General features: G+C 33.6%; 1 protein-coding gene across 1 annotated transcript in view; it reads right to left on the bottom strand.

Moving 5' to 3' along the window:
- Positions 1–26,047, bottom strand: part of side-II (sidestep II transmembrane protein) — a 196,492-nt gene that overhangs the window by 90,385 nt on the left and 80,060 nt on the right. The window contains exons 7-8 of the mRNA XM_077438740.1: positions 23,530–23,674; positions 21,411–21,541 (exon numbers count right to left, since the gene is read on the bottom strand). Of these exons, the coding sequence (XP_077294866.1) occupies positions 21,411–21,541; positions 23,530–23,674 (276 nt within the window). The remainder of the gene's footprint in view (positions 1–21,410; positions 21,542–23,529; positions 23,675–26,047) is intronic.

The following is a 26,047-nucleotide window of genomic DNA, read 5'->3' as shown; positions in this document are numbered from 1 at the left end:
TTTGATCCCCAAGTAAGTAGAATCTCGTACGACCGTGATATACAATTCGGCAAATGGGGGTTGCGCACGACAAATGCTCGACAAACGTGGCTTCTGGCTCGCAAACTAATATACCGAAAGGAAAGCGAATGGAATATAAAAAAGCTTGGAAAACACGACAACACGTGCCTCTAAATTAAATTAGTACTAAGAGGCTTTACATTCGACTGTACGGTGAACCTTTCCTAATGATGAATTACTGGTATGTCGAGGGACTGGTTTTTACCAGAGAGCACTGTCGTTGAAAGAAATCAACTTGTAATCGATTTATTAAATTTATGTCAAAGCGCTGTGGGTATTCTTATAATTAGTTACACATTATAATATTAAAACTGTCAATAATATTTGTATCATTGAATAATTTAAATATATAATAAATGACGCTTTCTAACAATGACTTGTAGTCAGCAGCTAGAATAGACTGAGCCAGTAAAATATGTAACGAACATTACATTTATGTGGATTTGGTGCATCCGCTCTAAAATTGCCAGATTAACAGAACGGCAGCTTTCAACGTAATTCTCGTTTTCTCGAATGATAGATTGCACATCAGATGACGAGTAACCTTTCGATGTGCACAGATGCAATTATTAAAATTGAATCTTTCTGGCGAGTTTAATAAGGCAAGATTCGGAACTTATCGAATCTTGCCTTATTTAACTCGCCAGAAAGATCCAACTCAATTTTAATAATTACCATTTTAATTTCACGTCCGTTAATCTGTCGTTCAATTTGTCTGGCGATTTTAGAGCGTATGCACTGCATCCCATTTATGTATATGTGTATATTTCAGTTGTAATATATTTTGACTACTTGGAGTATATTCCATCTTACCTGGTACTAACTACTGGTATATTTGAAGTGTATGTTCAGTTGTAATATATTTTGAGTAGTTGGAATATATTCTTTCTAACCCAGGTAAGTTGATTCATGTGGGGAATTATGTACATTCGAACTGGTCAAAACATATTACCTGTTGAAGTGTATCTTCCAGTTGTCACATATTTTGAATAATTGGAATATATTCCATCTAACCTGGTACCAGTTACCTTTAGAGTTGAAGTGTGTTTTCAGTTGTAATATATTTTAGACTAGTTGGAATATATTCCGTTTAACCCACGCAAGTTGATTCATATAGCGAATTGCATTCCAACTGGTCAAAAGATATTTCAACTGAAAATATAGTTTAATTATAGGTTGGTACCAGGTTAAATGGAGAGGTTGGGCTTTCGTGAAAACGTTATTTGACTGTTAAATTGAGTTGGAAAGTCACATTTTTGTTTTTAACACATTCGTAGAATTATCGTAATACGGTATTCATTACCTTTATTCATAATACTAAAGCAAATATTAACGCACTATTGAATTCTAAAGCGTTCGTCGAAACATCAAAGCTGTCAAAATCCAACTGTTATATTACAGCTGGCCCATATTGCTTAAAAGTTTATTTGCGCTTCTAGAGATATGTACAACTAGTGAATAGCCCGATGAAATATCATCGCATGGGTATAAAATTATTATATACCCGTATAAAACTAAAAAAAAATCCGGAACCGGAACCGTTATTTTCGTAGACTCTCATAGATAGTTTTCAATTCTTTATTTGTAATAATTTGCAATTCTTAAAGTTAACGTTAAAAAAATGTAATATTTTCCGATTATACACAAACGGTCATTGACCTCGTAACGTTGAATATTATTATTACACATAACAAATTGCGTGCATATACATATGATGTGTATTTACAACACGTATTCTGGGCGAGGATATGGCGTGTGACGCGAGCTCATGAGGACTTTGCGTTTGGATCGGAGGGTCCGAGGTTCGATTCCCGGCGCCCGCGGTGAATGAAATCAATTTTTTTCTCGAATATCGTCAAAATATAAATAATAAACAAGTAAACAAGAAGTTTTACAGTATTGTATTTATGAATTTTTGTATGAATTGTAAATGGACGTAGTACATAAACCAATTGTTAGTTCTAATCGTGTTTACAAAGTAAATATGCAAGAAAATGGTGAAAATTTCTACGCTGAGAATTTCACAGTGGGCGAACCTCCTTTTTGTACGGAAATTTTTAATCTACTGTACGTATTGTCGTGAAAATATCGTTAAAATTATAATTTAAGTTGATAATCCAGTTGAAAACTGAGCTAAAATAGTGATAAACAAAATGCAGCTGAACTAGACAAAGGAAGTCTCCCGGGATAAAGTTGGAGATGAGCACAAAGTTCTATTAATGCATGTTAATTTGGTTGAAAAAAAAGCATTATATTATACAAATAACTTAATATAATATACGAGTACAACTATACGGATAAAATAAAAGAGTATTGATATCTGAACTTTTGTTATAATATGTAGTTTATTTCAACCTGATTTTCCATACGTTTTATGTATTATCAATATATATAATACAATTAGAAGAAAAATTACATTCATTTCATTCAATTTTATTCCTTGTGTATTAGCTTACATAAAATTAGTATACTCATGAATAAAATAAACCACCCTATTACCTTAGAAAGCATAAGCATTTGCTAACGACCTTAACGTTGCCATCATTTCGAATATAATTTTTCAAAAGTGAACAGTTAAAGCTAATATATAGGCGATTTGATTTTATTGAAAATTTCATTTAGATCGCAGTAACCTTCGAGAGGCCGCCTTGAAGAAGATTTAGATACGAGTTAGAAATATTTTTCAATATATGAAAAAGCTTTCAACCTTAATTGACCATTAAGCGTAGGTTTTTTTGGTAAGTAATATGAAATGACTTTATTATTGATTGAAACGAACTAAAAACATGAAAGCATTTTCGGGCAATCAGTCAATGGTTTTATATACGCAAATGAAGAGTCCGTTTGATAGACTTGTGGAATGCGATCGTTCGTAAATGTTTGAGAAGGGCTGGCGATATCTGCTCAAAGTGATGGGGGGGTGGGACAAGGGGGGAGGAGGGGGGGTGTCCAGAGGCGTCCCTCTATTTATACCAGCCCGCTTTTCCCCGACAATTGAAATTTCCCCGACAAGATTGATGAATGCATTTCACTCGATTAATTTTATCGGCGGCGAGGCGGCCGAACAAATCATTACTACAATCGGATTTATGGCTCCTCTCCTTTTGAACTCTTTCGGTTCAGATGCGCCATTGTTTTTTTATTATTATTTTCTGTTTAGTAAAATGTTCATTTTTACGCTTATTATTATTTTATATACGGAAGAAAATTGAAAGTTTATTCCTCATCAATGATATAATATTGGAATTATTTTAAATTTGATGATATTCACTTGACATAATCAATTCCGAAATTGAAAACGCGAAATACAAACGCAATGAATCGCTTGTATTAATGGAAATACGAATAGAACAAATTACAAAAAGCGCGAATGAGCGCTTTTTATCATATAATATCAGATATGTAATATATGTATGCATGTACTTCGACTTCTTAATGAAATCGTTGCTGCTGAGTCTGAATGTGATATTGTCCACCTTCGTGAGCGTAAATTGTCGGATATTATTCTAACCCATTTGTATGGTAGTCTGCGCTCATCATTGCTTCATGATTGATTGTGATTTATGAATGGAACTTTGATTTACTCTTCCATTTGGGCCTCAGAGAGATGTTTTTTTTATTTTCAGTTGGTTCTTATTTTTGGAACTGGCTGTAGGTGCAAGACATTCCTTATGTTATATTTTATATTTGATATTTTTTATGATTATGTATAAACGTATTCTTGTCTGTGTATATACATATGTTTATATTTATTTTTCTTTCTCTTTTTTCTTTTATTAGACATTCCCTTCTTTGTTGTTTTTTTTATTATTTGTAATTATTATTCTTATCCTCTTTTATATAGCTTATTATTTTTATGATTTTGTTAAATTTTTTGTGTACATATATATTTTGTTTTTATCATGTCTAATTTCTTTTGTTATTATTTTGTTTCTTTTCTTTTATATTTTTGACCATTGTGGCGCATAAGGAATTCCTGTATTGCTACAATGGTCCAAACTTTAAATAAATAAATGTATACAGGTATGTATATAAACTTGTATTGTGACTGAGGATTACAATTTACCATCTACTCTTATAAATCGGTTAACGGTAAATGATTTCCCCTATTAAAAAAAAATCATGGATTAGATATGTAACAGAACACTAGTGAAAATATATTTTCACTTGAAATATGCTTTCACTGGAATATATACATATAAGGTGGTTGTATATACATACATGGGTATCTCCGTCAGTGACCCAATCCTCGTCACATTTTCTTTCAGATGTGAATTTAAAAATATTTGTAATAATTCAAATCAAATCTAAAATTATATACCTACATACATATGTATATACGCAGTAAACTGTGTCCCAATTTCACCATTTAAATTAGATACCTGCTTGTTTGTACGTTTGGATGTGACACATTCAGAGGCGCATCAAATGCTCGCATTCTGTGTATGTGGTCGAATTCAATTTGCAGGGCCAGCTTTAGTATTCGCCTCTTGTTACTAATATCATTATTTAAATCACACAATCCGAAGTTATCCGCAAATTGGAGGAATTTTCAATTTGTAATGGATATTTTCCGTCTCCGCGGGCGAGCACCGGTTGCCAAAATTATACGGCAATCAATCTAATTTTCGCGAATATTAACGATTCCGTACGGCCCTGTAATATTACAACGATGTCGATTTATCAATGCTCGTAGACATAAAAAACACGCAAATTTATTTAGGATTTTATTCGTATACGTGGATATTAATTACATTCGTTGATTAATGAGAATATTGTGAAATTGGGTAACAAGCGATGTAAATGATTTTGATTTCCTTTATGAGTTTTCTGGAAAACTCCCTCTAGGTAACCGCATACCGTAGAAATGTAAAATGTCATGAAAATTCTATCCCCCCGAGACGACGAAAATGCCGAGCACTTCAGATTAATGAAATTTGCAAAATTCATTTAGTGAAATTAAATTTAACGGAAAAATATTTTTATCGCGATAATTAATTTAGTGATGTTGCAAACAATGGCGTTTTTAAATTGAGATTTAGCGAAATATTTGTACGAAATCGCCGGACGTTAATTGCTCGTTGATTGATCGGGGGCGTGAATTTTTTGTGTAGTAAAATTACATTCGGAATTTATGGATCTGATATTTTAATTTTATATATTATATGTACAAGTTCATACAAATATACGATTTAAATAAAAGCTTTGCACAAAATCATTATAAGCCGATCATTATGCGTTGATAAATCTAGACTTTATTCATATGAAACTGGATGCAAATGATAAAATAAATACCATTTTTTTATTGATTTTAGATTTTCACTAGTGGAAATATATTTTCACTAGTTGAAATTTATTTTCACTAGTAAAAATATTAAACGATTTAACCCTAACAACCCAATCTTAAGCGAATAGGGCCAACTCTTACTTAACCTACCCTATCCTTACACTTAAATTATACCAACCCTAAAAATCTAATTTTAAATGAATTAAACCAACCCTGAAAATTTAACTGGTAATGATTTCACTGAAACGTCAGAGAAAATATATTTTCACTTGAAATATAATTTCACTGTGACATATATAATACATACATATGTACAAATATACTAGGCCCGAGTGAAAAAAGTAAATTTCAGATATTCATCAATATACCTAGTGGAACACTTTCGACGTATCTTTATATCTCTCGGTTATTTATAATTAAAATTAAATAAAAAAAATCATTGATTTTAAACAATGTTCTGTACTGGGGGTACAATCGATTAAACTCAACAAAAATTTCAATATTTTTATGAGAACAATTTTTTAATTATTAGAATATCCTGAACTTTGTTTGGGTGGATTATGATAAGTTTTTATTTTTATTTTAATAAACAAATACCACTTTGTCTTTACAAGTTATCCCAATATGACACTGTGGCCACATAATACATAAATAATAATCATTTATATAAACATAAATGTTTACATATAAAATATATTTTTATTTTTTATTTTTATTGTTTTTTTTCTTTAAATATTTTGGGTAGCATGTGAATGTGTTGAATAAAAGTAAATATGTCTTTATATATTTTATATGTACGTATATTTACATATATAAAAAGTGTGGCCACTCTGCATAAAGTCCGGTGTGGCAACCCTCAAAAACGTTGTATCTATGTTTGTTTGTTAGTGAATCACATGAATTCACAGTCAATTTAATAAAAAAAAAATGAGTATTCAAATAAATTTATATAGAATTCTTAAAACTATTCAAATAAATTTAATAAAAGTTTTACTATTAGATTAGTCATGTTTAAGCGCTTTATATTACAAATACCGAACGAAGCCGGGTAAAACCACTAGTAAATATTTAATTTCGAAAGAGACTTTGTATGTAACTATTGTTGGTTCGTAGACCAACAAATGAAATTAAATAAAACTATTCAAATAAATTTAATAAAATTCTTACCCAAAAACGATCAACGACTTTTATTTTCAAAATTGTCACGGGAACATGTAAAAAATTACGCTTTTCTGAAAATAACGCTTCCCCATACAAACGACCATTGCGAGTTGCGAAACGGCGGCTTTGAATTCTCGTTTATTAGTCAAAACTCATAATAATCGACCGAAATAAACTTCAATAGATGATTATTGATTGAATTTATTATTTTTTTTAATAATAATAAATCGAAACTATTATCAAAAAACTTCATCTCTTGTACATAGATAAAGTAAAAAGATACAGGACATTGCCTAAAATCAATGAATTATTACTAGCCTCTTATACGTTTCACATGGTTTTCGTGTAAGCGGTCATTTTTTATATCCCTTATCTCTTATCCGATCGTTTTCATACTTTGCCATATTGCTCATCAATATAAGTTAAGGAATCATCCGCAATTACGATGGTGAAAAAATATCGTATTAGACACGTTTGAAAATACTGCATCGTATTACACGGTGACGTTTATCTGTCACATTCATCATTCACATCGGTAGTTTCATTACTTTTCGCCCTGCCATCTCGCTGTCAAAATTTAATTATTTAAACGCCCATAACTTTTTTCACTCTATATTTTATAAAATTTGCTTTATAGGTTCTCGTTATCTCTAATATATAAATATTTATAGTTTTGTGGAGGCTTGCTGAGCCAACGGTCTTGTGTGTTGCCACACCGGCCTTTATGCAGGGTGGCAACACTGTCCGGTGAATCTGACAGAATGACGTTTAACCCATAACCTCAAATCAAAACAAACTTTCTAACCAATACAGGCTTAATATATGTACACAGATCAAATAGTGATAGTTTTATTTTTAGTTATTTATTTCATTTCCTTGTTATAAAGAGTTTTTCCACTAGGTCCATCAATGGCCTAATATATATGTACATATGTATATGTATATAGCCAGCGGCATAGCTCGGTTGCTAAGCTTCTGCCTAACATTGATATGCACCGGGTTCGATTGAAAATAATTTTTCTGAGTATATCTGTAGTGCTGCTGGTCAGACTTGGATATTTGTGACTCCAGGTCGATTGTTTCCTATCATAGTTTGCTAATGTTCCCTGATTTCATTGTTGAAACAGTTGCCGATTAAAAATTTGCTGAAATCTTTCCTACCTACTATGTCACCACTATTTGAGTATGATTAATGTACAATAAAATGTATGTACAATTCATGTATGTCTCGTTAATTTGCGAGTTTTCAATGTCACGTAATTCAGCGACTTATATAAATAAAAATACTGTATTGTTTGTAATTGGCCAGGAAGGCCCATTGGGGCTTACCTGTGACGCCTTCCTGGTATAAAATGTAATATAATAAATAATTATATAGGTACATATGTACATACTATTAATTAAAACAGTCACACTCCAACATGCGTACTCTGCAGGTATACTAAATTACAACTATCGTTGTGCATGCGTGCGAGACACTTCGCTAATGAATTCATCATAATCGTACGCACGATAATGAAGCTGACGGTACGTTGTTCGCAAATGTGATTTTGTTTGTGAATGAAATAATTCTCCGTAACGCTAACGTGCGTTGCTAATGTCGATGTGCGTAATAATAACGCGAAAATTGTCTCGGATACGGGCTGATGTGGCATTTTCTCGTTTCCATTTGTTCCAGCCCTCCCCCCACTGAAGGGGGTTGAAACGGGCCGGGATGAGACTGGGGTGTGAATGGCAATTGAAGACTGTCACGTTAATAACTGACAATTAGCGGAAATAATGGTATTAAACCACTCGAAATCTCGTGAAAATTGTACAAATTATAGATAAGGCTCAGTCGAGCTCGCCGAGACCAAATTATATTATATTATATTTTCCATTGAATATTCTACATTACGTATTTCACAGTGTATACACTTACATATAATATAAACGGTTGATTTTGATATTTTACTAAAAATATCAAATCAATTACTTCGTTTTACTCAATTAAATATTGATGGAGCTCCGTTCACTTTCTAATGATAGCTCAAACGCAGATATCCTACTTCCGGTTAATTTGATTATTCAATACGTCTCCCCAGTCTCACTTTGTAGGTTCTATTTCAACCCTTAGATCTATTATTAAACGAGAGTTTTGCTTAAATATTTTGCGAAAATGTAACGCATATTTTTAAATAATTAATAATCTTTCGACTTGAAAATTCAGTGAATTTGTTTTTAAATTAAAATAACAGAAAATACATTCTTATAAGATTTTCACCTTGAAAATTAATAAATTATCATCACATAATCAAATTTATAAATGTCAAAAAAATCTGAATAAGTTGTCGACTTTTTATAAGAAATGGAAAGTAAAATTTAATTTTACATTAAATTGGAATTTTTATACATAAATAATATTGATAAAAAAAATAACAAAATATCACCTGATCTATTTTAAAAAATATGATATTTCATATTTTTTAAAATATCCAACGTAAGCAAAATATATTAATTTTATTTTAATATTTTTTCTACATATATTTATGTATATTAAAATATAATTAATGTATATGCGTTTATGTTTAGCACCGAGAGGTTACCGGGTTCAATACCGTGCTGATCTTTAATAGTCCTGGTCAGACTTGGATATTTGCGCTCCAAGTCATATCAGAGTTTGCCAATTTATCTGATTTAATTATTGAACGGTTCCTCCATCGAATTGTCAAAAAAATAGTACAAAATATAATATTACTCTCAACTTAAGCCGTTTATGATTTTTTGCAAAGGTCTTTGAGTATGTACATTGTCTATTTACATATATTTATTTATTTATTTGATTTTATTTAAATAAGTACACATACAGAATAAAATATAAAAAATAAGCAGTACAGTGAGACAAAAAATATAGAAATATTAAATTACGTGTACGGTGAGTACCACATGGTAATATAAAGCAAACGAAAAAGAAAAATTACAAAAACATATTAAAATTAATAAACAATTAATGGCAATGAAGGTGAAGAAGCAAATCAACCACAGATTTTCTTCTTCACCTTAGCCCTAAAAGTAATGAAAGAGTCATCAAAAATGTCGGGACAATCATCCATACTATCGTAAAGACGTGCGATTGTACTATTAAATGAAGTGTTGTTATGACAAATTGGTGTATAGAACAGATTTCTACATCTGGTGGATCGGGCATAAACGTTAAAATTAATTAAGTTCAAAACAGATATGTCAAGGATACCATTAGCTATATTGTATAAAAGTAACAAATCAGAAACCCTTCTGCGATGAGACAAATTAGCGATCTTGAAAAAACAGAGTATGTCATTATAAGTTGGCAGCAATCTTACAAGACCAGTCTTATGGGGTAAATAGCGCAAAAAACGCTTCAGAATTGCTTCTAAATGATGTATATGGGTTTGGTAATAAAGAAACCCTATGACTGAAGCATACTTCATATTACTACGAACCAAACTGTTATAGAGCAATATCAGAGTATGCGAATTCTTATATATGTACATACATACATATATAAATTATCAATTGAAAAGTTTTTTAAGTTAAATTTTTTGGGACTTTCACATGATTTGGTTACTATCCCTATATTGAAAAAAAAATCATCATTCAAAAAAAAACAGAAACCAAAAGTTTTCAAACGTCACACGTGGAAAAAATTTTATAAGCAAAAAAAAAAGAAACACTCGCACGTCCGACGCGAATGTGTACAGGGCCGTGCGCGCACTATTGTCACAGGGTCGCTATCGGCCCGCGATAATCATTGATAAATTGTTATTGAATAACCGTATCGCGAACGAGTGCCGGTTAATTAGCGGGCGTGCGTGTGTGCCGGATAGTTCCCCAGACACGTGTGAAATTAAATCGTTTGCACGTAGCCAACCGCCACCGAACCATCCCCATGACCCTGACGACCCTCACACCCCGACCCACCCCTCGGAGAGTAATGTTGGTGGGGCGGAACGTACGTAGGGGTAGGTAGGGGCGGCGCGTAACGGGCGCCTACTGCGGTTGTATATTGAATAACGCCGCGGAACGACGCACTTAACGACCGGCGGGGCGGCCTCGATGATGCTGGGAATTCCGCAGCGCCGCCCCGGGGCAAAAACTACCCCCGACTACATTATTAACCGGCGGAGCTGGGCGCAATCTCACGCTGATGGCCGACGCCGACGCACATAATTGCCTCGCGATCGAAAATAACGCACCCCCCTGTACACGACTTTTTAGCACGGGTTAGTATATACCTACATACATACATACATATAAATGTATTTCCGGAAAATGGGAAAATTGTTCGTAGATGCTGTCAACACTCTATATTTTACATACCTCTTCTTATTATAGATTGGGGAAAATGGGTTTTCATTAGAACTTCACGATAAAAGTACCTGTTAAATTGTAAATGTAAAAAATTTCAATTTACATACATAGTACATGGGTTTGGTGCAAACGATCGAAAAGTGCCAGACATATTGAACCACAGATTCACTGGATGGCTGCCTTAAACGCAATTCTCGACTTCACGAATGAAAAATTGCACATCAGATGACGAGTAACCTTTCGATGTGCACAGATGCAATTATTAAAATGGAGTTGGATCTTTCTGGCGAGCTTTTAATAATTTAAAAAGGAAAAATTCGGAACCAAAGTATCAGAAGCACAGAACGTATACAGGGTAGGTATGTCGGGACGGGTAGATTTCGCTTAGTGTAAGTGCGAGCAGTGCACACGCATAAGGTACACGTGTCGTTAATCTGTGGTTCAGTCTGTCTGGCGCTTTTCGATCATTTGCACCGCATCGATAGTACATATGTATGTATATATATTCAACATGTTTTTATACCAAATAAGTTTGAGGAACAATTTTAATTGAATGTACATATGTATAAACAAAAATTAATTAAAAAAGATTGCAATACTTAAAATACTGATATGTATGTATATTTATTTATTATTTTTACATATATATATACCATGAAGGCCTTACAGGTAAACCCCAATACGCCTTCCTGGCCAATTACAAACATTGCAGCATTTTTTTTTATTATACAAGTCGCTGAATTACGACACACTGAAAAACTTACAAATTAACGAGACATCTATGAATTGTACATATATTTTATTGTACATTAATCAATCTCAAATAGTGGTGACATAGTAGGTAGAAAGGATATGTAGCCAATTTTACCGGGAACCGTTTCAACAATGAAATCAGAGAAAATTGGCAAACTCTGATAGAAAACGATCGACTTGAAGTCACAAACTACACTACAGATATACTCGGAAAAATTCTTTTCAATCGAGGTCAGCTCATGGGATCGAACCCGGCGCCTCTCGACGCTAAGCAAAAGCTTAACGACCGAGCTATGCTGCTGGCTAAGATCATTTATATAATATCGCTATTTTGTGTGTCTGTCTATCTGTATGTGTGTCTGTCTGAGATAACGCTCGCCGAACTATAAGGGCGAAATCAGACAAATCGAAATCAGTGAATATGGGACATGGTTTTTTTTAGATAGTTTTAAACATATATAAAAAAATGTGGCGTTCATGGGACGCGTATATGGGATAGTCCTTTCAAAACGATAAATTCGACCTACATATGTCGTTGAAATTGTATGGTAGTTCTTATCCTTGCTTGACAGTGATCTATACCAAAACGACCCTTTGGACCATTTTTGGTAAAATTTTTGCGAATATGAGATAAATAGCTTTCGACCATTGTCAAGCAAGGATACAATTTTTATCCAATCATTCTACAGATTAATAAAAAAATCTCAAAAAGACTATACAGGTAGTTTTTGACTTACGACGGTTCGACTTACGACGGTTCGACATACGACGGTTTGACTTACGACAATTTGACTTACGACAATACAATATTTTTCACACGAGTGGTACGACGATAACAAACTCGTATGGTCATTTTAACTGTTCGTTATTGTTTTCACATGTTTATTTTCTCAATTTCGTGTTGACTAATGATAGTGGTAAAAAAGTATGTAAGACTACCGGAAAACAAAAAATAAATAAAAATGTGTCCACTTATTTTCCCTGCGATATTCCTTTCACCCTTTTGCATTCTCTTGGGTACCATTCAAGCACTTATTTTGTCCACCTTTCGTCCATTCTTCTAGCCACGTGGCCCGCCCATTGCCATTTCAATCTTTTTACTCTATCCACTATGTCCACTACCCTTGTCATGCTTCTCATCCACGTGTTTCGCTTCCTGTCTATCCTTGTTATGCCAAGCATACGGCGTTCCATACTTCTTTGAGTGCATTGGATTTTGTGTAGCATCTTGGCGTTCAATGTCCAAGTTTCACTTCCATACGTCATCACTGGCAAAACGCATTGATCGAAGATCTTTTTCTTCAGGCAGAGTGGCATTTTTTATTTAAAAACAGCATTCATCCGTTCAAATTCCATTTAATTTCATACGTCTCTTTACCTCTTCATCTTTACTACCAGACATGTCAATTATTTGACCTAAATGTAAATAATTATTTACTATTTCTACTGGTTTATCATCTAATGCTATCAGGCATGCAATTACTATTGAACATTAGTTTGGTCTTATCTACGTTAATTCAGGAACGTATCTCCGCCGTAAGTCGAGGAATACCAGTATAGAATAGTCAAAACATAAAAAAATAACACATTCAACAATCGGCACAAACAACCGTCGAAAGTGTCGCAATCGATCTGAAAATAAAACGTCAAAAAAAATCAACTCTGGGGGAGTTTCCACCGATTTGTACGAATACAATATATTAAGTGGGATTGGGTGAAACCCCCTCCACCCCCTTTCCTCCCGACCCTTACACCATGCTTTCGAAGTTTCGAGATGAAGTTGACGCTCGAGTGGCCGACTGTACTCCTTTCATCTAGGTTTGCGAAAGAGCGCAGTGGCGTCTCGTCGGTTTTACATTGAAACTTAAGCGCTTTCAGTGTGTTAACAATACGCTCTAATTCAAGATAGAAATTGAATTTCGAATATGTCACACTCAATATCCGGAACGCACAATGCCGTTTGATTATGCTCCACACTCATTGACGACGTGTTTTTATTACAAACTTCCCAATACATTTTTTTTATATATGTTCATAATATTAATTTGAAAATCAATCGGTGAATTCAATTTGCATTTGTACGTATTGTAATTTAAATATTGATTGAGCAACTGAATAGACATAAATTAATACTACTAACGAAAGTATATTTATATTCACAGCACATATTATCATGGATTTCAATTCAGAATAAAATAAAATTAATGGGCAGGTCAAACTTTTATTCGTGAAGTTTTATGCACGTTATAGAATTATCTCATGTGTGGTTTACGCATTGATCAGCATTTTGGAAATTAACTTTCATTCGCTTATATTACAAGTTTCGATATATTGAATACCGTGTTCGAAATATAGTTTGTATATTATTATATATGTATGTTACAGTTGAAGTGTATTTTCAAGTTGGTATACTTTGACTAGTTGGAATACATTCCATCTAACCCATGTAAGTTGATTCATATGGCGAATTATACTCCAAACTGGTCAAAATATATTACAACTGAAAATACAGTTCAACTATATGTTGGTACCAAGTTAAATGGAGACGTCGTAAAAACATCACCCGACTAGTAAAGTTACATTTTTGCTTTAAATACATTCTTAGAGTTATTTTATAAGGTTCGCATTACCTTTATTCGTAATACCTATAGCAAATATTAACGCATTATTAAATTCTAAAGCATTCGTAAAAACATCAGAGCTGTCAAAACTATACTGTTACATTACAACTGGCGCACATTGTTGAAAGTGTTTTTGCGGTTTTAGAGCTATATTTACTACATAGATACACATAGTACATATTTACTAGTTGAATTGTATTCGAATATGAATGACCTAAAACACCATTTGGAATATATTACAACTGAAAATGCACTTCTACTGTAATATATATGTACATAAATAGGTATATAACTTTAAAATACTTCTTTTTGCTGATAGAATAATACAAATAATTGCAAATTAAACCGATTGCTTCCATTTAAATGGGGCTTAATGAATAATTGGTTCTTTTCCAAAGAACAAAATTATAGGGAGAAAATGTTTTGATACAGACATGTTTTTAACAAAATTTATAGCTTACTTTGCTCCCTGAAAAAGTTTATATTATTTTATAATAAAACTTTGAAATGTTAATAAAATATGCATCAACAGTTTTTCAACTATTATATTTGACCACTATTAAGGGTATTTTTTTTAATTATACCATGATAATTATACATCTCATAAAGAAAACAGTTAGAGCCCACATTTATAGATAAGTATACGTACATATACATGTGCATGTACATATATGTACGTATTATAATAATGTTTGGAAAGGATTTAATTGAAAACAGAACTATTACATACATATAATGCAGAATAGATATTTTCAGATGAATTATTTGTTAAAACAAAACTGTCCATCACGACGATTTAAAACTGACAGTGCAAAATAGAGGCTTTCGTTCGAAACCAACGCGATAAGTGATTCGAAATACAAAATAAAAAAAGTAACCGGAATCGCCTGTTATTTTGGTTTTTTTTTTTTTGCACCGTCCGTTCGTTTGTCGAAACAAACGAATCAAGCGGCACTTTACGTTGGCGGGGAAAAGTCCGATCCGGTTTTTGTCCGGGTTTTTCGCGCGCGACCGGGTCCAGCGGCGCCGCGGCGGGAAAATCCGGTTCCGGGGAAAAACAAATAAAGCGACGCCGATACACGCCGCGGAAAACCGCGGGGAAAAACTCAACAACGAGAACGGAGAAAGATACGACCGGAACAGAAGGAGACGGTGAACATCTGTAGCGAATTTGCGAGGAAGATTTACTCTCGCACTCGGTCTTAGTGACACACACCTTATCAAGATGTATGCGTTCGCGTTTAAAATTACCAGCCCCGAAAACGTAAGGATTTCGATTCAAATTATGGAAATTCCCGCCTGCAAACTATGCATGTAGTTATGATTGAGCATAATAATATATATAAAAACGGACGTGATTTATGTATGTACATATGTGGGTATGTAAAGATGTGTCGACCAATATAGAGATTTCAAAAAACAAACTTTTGAATGCCAAGAGTATATGGTGAGTCTAGAGATATTTAATAAAATACACGTAAACAAGGCGCACAGCCAATTAGCGTGAAGTGGTCCACGTCGACTAAAACGTTTGACCAATTAGAGCAACGGCGATACATTCTGACCAATGGGTGCATTTGAAGCATCCGCTATAGGGTTCTGGCGTGACGACCGATCGTGTTGAGGAGACATGGAGAAGCGGGAAGCGTCTGACATCTGCTCCTGATATTGTGCACCTGAATTGGAATGGGTGATGTCAGCGTTAAATGCGCTGCATGGGAGCATACACACATACACACATTCATTTATCATTTCGAATGGGTGAATGGGTTGGATCGGCGAACGTGTAATGCGCGTACTCAAAATTTTACTATTAACCACTTAATTGCTATGCATTTGTAGAAATCGATTCGATTATTTTATTATATGTGTTTATTACCAACCCTTGACACTACCTCTTGAATATATCACAAAATATCGAAAAAAATTGACTTTTTTTAATTTCATTAGTATCAAATGATATTTTTAGATTTCACTGTGAAAAAACCAAAATTAATTTCGAATCGTAGTCTTAAATACGAAGGGGCGTTAATAAATGCGCGTGCCTATAAATTACCTAACATTATATTTATATATACATAACATATAACTTTATTTTGATTCGTGTATTCCTTTCCGATACCATCCGTTGAAATCAACGGGCACAATACTAGTATTTAATTAAACAATTCAACTTTTCATGCATACGGATACAGACTAGATATTGAGAACCTTTTTCAAATCAAATGGCAAAATTGTTTCAATGCATACTACCTTGCATAGTAGATTTCACCTTGTCAAACATTTGTATAGGTACTATTTTCCATATACAGAGGTTTTCTCTCCAGCGATTTCCCTTCCAACCGCGCGACATGGAAACATCGTTAGTACATTGTTTATAGGCCTTGTATGAATCACATTTAACTTGTTTGAATGCACCTATAGAAAATGCACTAATGATATTTTCCCGTCGCACGCCTGAATGCATTTGCCGTATAGATATATTATAAATGGACCTTTAACTAATCAACCGTCAGATAATACCAGCAAACCATGACATGATATAATTGATCTGTAATTTATAATCATCCTAATCCCGAACGGCAGATATACTCGTAATTTTTGACCACTGATATATACATACGTATATATATATGTACATACATACATAGACAGATTCCGAAGTACCGATTTGAAGTTGGATGATTGGTCTCGTAAACGTTGGCCTATCGAATTCGACCCCGTAAATGCACACTGAATTCAATTGATGTGTCCAATGAAAAAAGCCAACGATTTTTCAACAGTTTTTCAGCAAAGGACTATCGAATTTTTACACAATTGTACGCTTCCAATTTCCAATCGTTTTGAATAAAACAATTCTAATCACAATTATGCAGTGTACAGTTTCAATAAAAATGGAAAATAATCACTTTGGAAATGTTTTGTATTATTTTGAACGTTTGTATCAATCAATAGAAATTAATTTTATACAAATTTGGATTATATTATTCGTCTTCTTACTGACATAGATACATATAACTCAACTGTTGATCTTGGTATACCGTTTAGGAGTGACTTCAAATTTTCGACTAATATTTCTGATGTGGTGTAGGCTACCAAAATGCTTGGATTTGTTTTGCGCAATTCTCACTACTTCCAAGATCTGAGTATAATGGTGTTACTTTATTGTTCGCTTGTCCAGATCATATTGGAGTTTGGATCTTTAATTTGGAGTCCCACTGAAATTAAATTCTCTCTCTTGACAGAAAGAGTTCAAAAAAAATTTCTTAGATGCCTTTATATGAACAAATATAAGTATTACCCCTATTTATTTCCCACTGCCTTTTTACAAGGTATGCTAGGCTTTGACTCACTATCTTCGAGAAGAATTATTGCCATTTCCAAATATTTCTTTGGAGTATTAAAGGGAAGAATCGACAGCTCTTCGATTTTATTGGAATTAAAATTTTCGGCGCCTGAATGCGGTAGAGCTTTGCGTCATCATTTACTTTTCCAACCTATTCCTGCGAAAACGTCTGCTTTCAATAACTCGTCTCTTGTAAAGGCTATCCGGTTCTTTAATGTGATTGATGAGCATTTGGACCTATTCAATTGTCATGTTGATGAGCTGGTTAGTTTCTTGAGATTCAACACGCGCCTATTTGAATGAGATGAATGATTAGATTTTTTATTGTTTTTATTTTGTTTTGTAAAACTGGTATGACGCTTTGGGGCAACCTGTCAGGTCACACTGGTCATTTTATTGTTATTATTATTATAAATAATAAATTAAATAAATAAATAAATAGGAAGGCCTAACAGGTAAACCCCAATGCGCCTTCCTAGACAATTACAAACATTGTATCATTTTTTATTACACAAATCGCTGTATTTCGAAAGGCTGAAGAACACGAAATTCAGCCTCTTTTGCACTCGTCCAAAACAAGTATGGACGTGCCGAAAACGACCAATGCTGTGTACTTTGAATTCAAATAGTCTTTTTCGCGCCATGTCGTGCCGAGCTGTTGACGTGAAGTGACCTTTAGACGATACAGAAACAACTGAAATACATCTTAGCCGCAATTCCATTATCAAATCATCTATGAAATAAAATTGAACTGTCATTTAAATAGATTTTCCAACATAGCCAAACTAGACTGAAGAGAATTTTCACTACGAAATTACCATAACGAATTTGAATAATATTTCACGAAAAATCAATATTCAAATATTTACGTCGAGTAAAGATTCAATCCCTCCAACAAATCAACCGAATTAATAACACTGTCAGTATTTATCTATCCAAAATACATAGCCACGCTTTTGACACATAAGTCAGCCCTCCCACAATCGACTTAAACCCCTCTTAAACCGAACAACAGATCCACAGCACGCTTAATACTTTCGCATAGGTTAAGCTCCAAGTTAGCCCCAGACATCGCACACCAGTACCCGACTGTTAAACACACAAAGTCGTTTAAAATTTCAAACTAACAGCATAATTCAGAATTTTACGAGACGTATTATCGTTGAGCTTATCAAATGCGATATTACCAGATTGGGGGATAACTACTCACCCACACCGTTCGTGTACATATCTATCGCAGATAGAGATGACTCGTAGCGTGGCTGATTTTGAAGTTGAATCAACCCTATTAAACAAAGGTGTATCAAACGCTCCGTCTGAAAACTTCATGAGTCGTTAGTTCGCTGCAAAGTGTTTAAGTTTGGTACATCAACTCAAATCGCCTCGAGGTATTATTATATACATCATGATAAAATGCCCCACCATTCAAACTTATGTATATAGCAGAGTTACAAAATACTGTTTAAGATTTATCAACCCAATGTATAGATTCGTACATGTTACATAGAGTACAGCTTATTTATGAATATATCCTTTTTTTTACAAGCTTTTATTAGCTTCACTCCAGAGATATGTTATAATAATAGAAGTGCTGTTACTACAAATAATTTTATTTGTACCGTAGCAACGACCTGTTTATTATGATTTTTGTTTTTTCCTGCCACCCTATAATATTGTCTAAGTATTTCTATCAAAATATCGTCAGCAGCGAATAAAATACCGACCCTAACAACCCAATCTTAAATGAATGGGACCAACCCTAACTTAACTAAACCCAACCTGACCCTTATATAAATAGGTGTTGGCTGCTAAGATATGTTTTATTTCATCAATATTTTCACAAAAAAAAACATATCTTTGCAGCCAACACCTATTTATTTAAGGGTCAGGTTAGGTTAAGTTAAGTAAGGGTTGGCCCTATTCATTAAAGATTAGGGTTTTAGGGTCGGTATTATTCAGTCTCACTGTCACACGCGAGAACTGAGACAGTGAGACCGCATATTAAAGTAAAAACGTGAAGGTAGACCGCATACTAAAGTGGCACCCATTTTTATGACCTCATCTGTGCCAATTTATTTAATGAAAATCAAGGTCCAGCAATACGCAGTGGAAGTGAAAAGTTACAATTTTGATATATTATTAAAAGACGAAAATATTGGAGATGCATTTTGTCTTTATTATCTTCTAGTTGTTTTACATAAACAGCAACATGGCGAATCTAATAGTAAATATTAATTTGTTTTTTATTAATTTTATTTGAATCGAAAAAAAATAATATTCAACCATATCGAATCGTCGTCACAGAAACTTTGATTTGTTTTCGATTATCAACAAACCTTACATATGTACACACAAAGTCTCTTTCGAAATTATATATTAGATAATATAATCGGCTTAATCTGTCTGTGTATGTGTGTGTGTAAGTAACGCTCTTCGTAGTACAATAGTCGTTTCGATTCGACATACGTCACAGTTCAAGACTGCCTACATTTGTACTAATATAATAACGAATCAAGAAAAAGCCATTATGTCTATATACTGTGTGCTATCAATATTCCCTCTTGGAAAATAGTGCCACGAGCATTTAACGCCATGTGATGAAAATTATCATCATAATTATTTCTATTGATGTTTTATATTGATTGTATGTAGGTAAGTAGGTAGATTTTACTTATAATACACCCGATGAAATTTTAACCGGGTCTATCACTGTATTAATCGAAATTTTTTATAAAAAATCTGCACGCCATATGAAAATATACGTAACGATAATTTTAGTTAGCAAAGTTTTGGACTATTTATTTTTGTTCATTTTAATATTTAAATATATATTAATTATATTTAAAGGCATTTGAAAAAATATACGACCAAGATGCAAATCAAATACATGACCGTACATTTCCCGTAGTTTTTTGTATTAAATAACTTAATATGCCTTATAATTTATATAACTTAAATATTAAATAACCCACTTCGATAGGGCTAACAGTGTTCAAAAAATCCCCAAAATACATAGACACACACACACACACATTTTTTCTAGATCATTAAAACGTGATCAGTAATCGATTCTGAGTTCGAATCAGTCAAAATCTCGAGTTTGAATTTTCGCCTGATCACAAAACTTCATCTATTTTTACTGCGTACATAGATAAAGTAAAAAATCGGGTGTGACCAACCTATGACTTTATCTATGTAGTTTTGGAAAATAAGAAAGTCACAAAACAAAATTCTATATTGAACAGTACAGACGCATTCACACATACCGGCAGCATTATGAAATAATAATAGCTAAGACAGCATTTTCGATAAGTCGATTTCAAAATTTCGATAAGAATTTCAGTAACCGATACTAAGTTTCAGTTCGATAGGACTAACGGTGTTCAAAAAATCCCCAAAATACACACACACACACACATACACACATTTTTTCTAGATCATTAAAACGTGATCAGTAATCGATTCTGAGTTCGAATCAGTCAAAATCTCGAGTTTGAATTTTCGCCTGATCACAAAACTTCATCTATTGTTACTACGTACATACATAGATAAAGTAAAAAAATAGTAGACTGCGATTCAAAGGTAGATCGCATGCTAAAGTAGACCGTATACTAAAGTAGCACCTGAAAATGTTAGTAAAAGTTGTTAAAAATGAGCTCCACATAAGTCAAGGGATGAATATTTACACGTAATGACGTTCCGAGATGTAAAAGCAAACCAGGAAGAGAAAGAAGAAGAAGTGGCGTGTAAATCAAGTCGACAGAGAAATTAGAACCGTCGCGGTTAATTAGTAGTTGACGAAAGTTTTCCACCCACCCCACAAGTTATCTAATTAGAATCGCATAAAACTTACGTTGTGCATCCAAGAGAGTTTCCTCCAGGGTGGGTTCGAGTGCACGTGGCACTCAAAATAGACGTCGTCCCCTTCTTTGATGTCCTCGGCCGATAAGGTACTGCCCAGCCTCAAGCTCACCTGGGGTGGATCTGCAATGGAAAAGGGACTTAGAAAGTGCTTGCAATGAATTTTTCAACACCTTCGCTCCCCTCTTTGTTATTTCCTCGGGGAGATAATCGATCTAGGGGTTGATGAGAGTGCGATATTGGATCTCGACCGTGTTCAACAGTTGTCACGGTGACATAGGAGGCGTTAATAATGTGTTGATTGGGTCGCATTGTCGAAAACCCGACGCCGAATTAATGGGGAAGCTGTGTCGTCATTAGATCGCCCATTGTCCGATGATAATCATTGGTCTTTTGTTCTCGGAGACGACTCGAAGATTGATCGACGATGACTGTTGGGCCGCGCTCGTATTGAACGTGGAACTGCGGCGGACAATAGAAATATGTAGCTATTTGATATACAAAAAAAATCTAATTTGATTCAATGTTTCAATGCACGGGGAAAATTATAGAATTGAATAATATAGGAAAATATATTGAAATACATTATGATGTTTAGATCGTTGATAATACGTGTATTGAAATGTCTAATGGAGACATAAATTGATATCAATCAGTCAATGAAAATAATCTAATTTTTTCAGTTGCAGTTGAAAGCTATTCTATTGCTGTAAATTACATATAATTTCAGATATTGATTCATTAAAAAATATGTAAAGCTAATATGATATTCTAACTAACTTAGAATACTAACTTTTAATTAAATATTCGTAAAAAAAGCCTCATTTCAAATTTATTTAAATAATTACCATCATCATTAACAGCCATTCACGATCCACTGCTGGATGAATATCTCTCCAACGTGCTTCCATTTGTCTTTTTTTTTTGCAACAGTCATCTATTGATTCACTGATCTTGTGGACTTCTTTGCATCTTTTTACATTCTCTCGGGTACCACTCGAGCACTTCTTTCGTCCATATATCTTCCATTATATGTCATATGTACATATGTACTTCTCATCCAAGTTTACCATTTTCATGTACTTTCACCCAAGTTTTTATTATTGTTGATATATACAAACAAAGTTATATGTATAAACAATGTATAGAACGCTGTATGCTTGGCATAACGAGGAACAAAAGGAAGTGGAATACGTGTTTGAGAAGTATGACAAAAATATTTAGCACAGTGGATAGATTGAAGAGGAAAAGTGGGCCACGATGCTAGAAGAATGGACGAAAAGTGGATAAATTTAATGCTATAATGGTACCCAAGAGAATATAAAATGCTAAAAGGAGGACCATAGGGAAGATGGATAGATGAGAGTTGCACAAAACAGAGACGAGTGGAAGTGTATTGGAGAGGCCTTCATCCAGCAGTGGATGATGAATGGCTGTAGATGTTGGTGATATTTAATACCATAATGGCTTGTTAAAATATATACATATTTATAAATAAATAAGAATCGCATTTTTTTTATTTTTACTGAAAATGGCTTTATTTTTCTACAATCATTTTAATATGTGAAATTTAGCATGACTTTTAATTTTTCTAATACATATATTAGATTTCACTAAAATGTGTACATAAAAATTACGATAAAAATTTTAAAATACGTATTACAGATAAGTTAAATATATGTTTATGTGTGTATTGTAGATATTTCTCCAAGCTATCAATTCTATATGATAAAAAAATAAATATGAATTGTTTATTTGTATATAAAACAAATAAAAAGCTACATAGAATCAATATTGTCAAAACAAAAACGGAAAAATCATAAACACACCCTCGAAGCAATTCGCAGAATACTGAATAAATATTCGACGTACGTATTTTATTTACTGTAATATTTATCCAGCTATTGATCGTCATCGAATGAATGGAATACGTGAACATTTTGATTGAAGGACTCTTTAGAATTTACACACGGACAAGTGAGAACTATTCGAACAATTCACGTCGGTGGATTGTAGGCGATTACACGGTTTGGTGGGCACGGTAAAGTTTGATACAAAAATCCGTAGATAGGTAAACCATTCGAACTGAAATTATATGAAATGCGACTTACAAACAACATTGATGTTCCACGAAGTTTCCAAGTACAATCCGGTGACGTTGGGATTTTCCGCTCGGCAGGTCAGAGGCTTTCCATCGTCTTCGGTAGTTGGCACGAAACTCAGCTCACTTATTGTAACGTTCTCTTTAGTTTCCTCCTGAAAAGACGTTATTACACATTATGTTCGTATGAAATTTTCATATCGTTCAAAATGCTGGTTGTACATGTTGAATAAAAAATATTTAAAAAATGGTACTATAAAATCAACTACATGGAAAGTGTACGTATTACTAAACTGGATACAGAGATTTAATACATACATACATATATGTTACATTTTCAATTTTAAATTACATACAATGACATGGATGCGGTGCATCCGCTCTAAAATCGCCAGACAAATTGAACGACAGATTAACGGACGGCTGCTTTAAATGCAGTTCTCATCTTCTCGAATGATAGATTGCACATCAGATGACGGGTAACCTTTCGATGTGCACAGATGCAATTATTAAAATTGAGTTGGATCTTTCAGGCGAGTTTAATAAGGCAAGATTCGATAAGTTCCGAATCTTGCCTTATTAAACTCGCCAGAATGATCCAACTCAATTTTAGTAATTGCATCTGTGCACATCGAAAGGTTCGTTCGAGAAAAGGAGAATTACGTTTACAGTTGCCGTTCTGTTAATCTGGCGATTTTAGAGCGGATGCACCAAACTCGATGACATCAATCCTCACTTCCCAATCGTTTTATAGCAAGAACGGTGAATTTCATCACACATTTTACATACAAAATACAATATTAACTCTTTAGTTTTGCTCGATGACTAAGAAAGAGGAACATCTACATACATATGTGCGAGGTAGACATCATCATATGATAGTTGAACCTCCTATCCGCACAGTTCTTTATCGGATGGCTCCTATTCCAAAATAAAATCGACTTATCAATGGAATCGTTGCTGCTGTGTCTGAATATATTTTCCACCTCAGCGAGCGTAAGTTATCGGGCATTATTTTAACCTATTTGTTTGGTAGCCTGCGCTCATAATTATTTTCATAATTGAATGTGATGTATGAGTGAGGTTTCGATCTTCTCTCTTCCATTTCAGCCTCGAAGGGATGTTTTGTATTTTTGGCTGGTTCTTAAATATTGGTGCTGGCTATAGGTGCAAGACATTCCCAACTTTGTATTAGATTATTTTATATTTTTACTTTATCTGCTATTATTATAATGCTATTGGTTTTTATGATTATGTATAAATGTATTTTTTGTCTGTGTGTATATGTTTATATTTTTATTTTTCTCATCTCTCTGATTTTTTCGACCATTGTGGCGTAATAGGGACTCCTGTAATGCCAAAATGGTCCAAACTAAACTTAAATAAATAATAATAACGGAGATGTGTAAGGTATAATGTAATCAGTCAAAATCACAGCGTCGTTTGCTCGTTGCACAGTGGTGTGATTTAATTTTTTTGCGTCGCATTCAAAAGTGCTCCGCGTTAAGAAAACACCAAGCGAGATAAGAAGTCGTGACTCCTTAATTTGAAAAATTTTCCCAGCCAGTAATTAATTTTCCGCTAGAGGGCGCTTCGTTTATACACGTCGACAAACGAAGGAAGTGCTCCTCGTCGGGCTCTACCTCGTCGTCTTGTTAAATATATTATTTTACGAGACAAAGTTGAGACATTGTGCATGTATGTACATACGGAGAGGAATGTAGATATGTAGAAATTCATATATAATATTAAACATACTTATAACTCACTTTTTTTTGAAATTCCCACACCTTGTACAGATTTCATACATACGGAATCAACAATGTAGTACATTCGTGATTATGAATTTTTTTAATTAGATCTGTGATCCTAAATATTCCATAAGCAACAATCAGAAACATAGCTCAAAGATCAATAATGATTTCAACTATCAATAATGAGTGTTCATGGGTTCATTCCCTTGCCCAATGTTGTTGGCCAGACCTTGGATATGTGAATCCAGGTCGATCTTTGCCTATCAGAGTTTGCCAATTTATCTTTTGTGTGATCAAATCTGGAGTTTCTCAAGAACGCATTTTGGGACCAACACTATTTCTTATCTTCACACATGATCTATCACAATCTTTGTACAAAGAGTTGCCATGGAAACCACATGTAATGATTAAAATAAAGCAATTGCAAATAGACATGAGGAGACCAATCTGGAAAGTAAAAATATCGAAAATATAAATAAAATTATATAATGTAATGAAGTGAGATAATGCAATGAATTGAAAAAGTTTAATCGCTGGATTATAATCAAAATTCAAAATATACTTTCAAAATATAAGAATTCAAAATATACTTTCTATATCCCCTCTTTTCATACGAACTATGCGAAAATACCTTTTTTTAACGATCCTTCTTACATTATAATAAAGTTTTGAATGATCTTGATAATTTTTCCGATACATTGGTTGTTTTCGGGAAAAGATTAGGTGATTTTTTTTGTCGCATTAGTTCCATAGTTAAATTAGTTATTTTGTATA

This window comes from Arctopsyche grandis, chromosome 9 (assembly GCF_051622035.1).
Source record: "Arctopsyche grandis isolate Sample6627 chromosome 9, ASM5162203v2, whole genome shotgun sequence".
Taxonomy (NCBI): Eukaryota; Metazoa; Arthropoda; class Insecta; order Trichoptera; family Hydropsychidae; genus Arctopsyche; species Arctopsyche grandis.
This window is presented reverse-complemented; position numbering and strand designations above follow the sequence as displayed.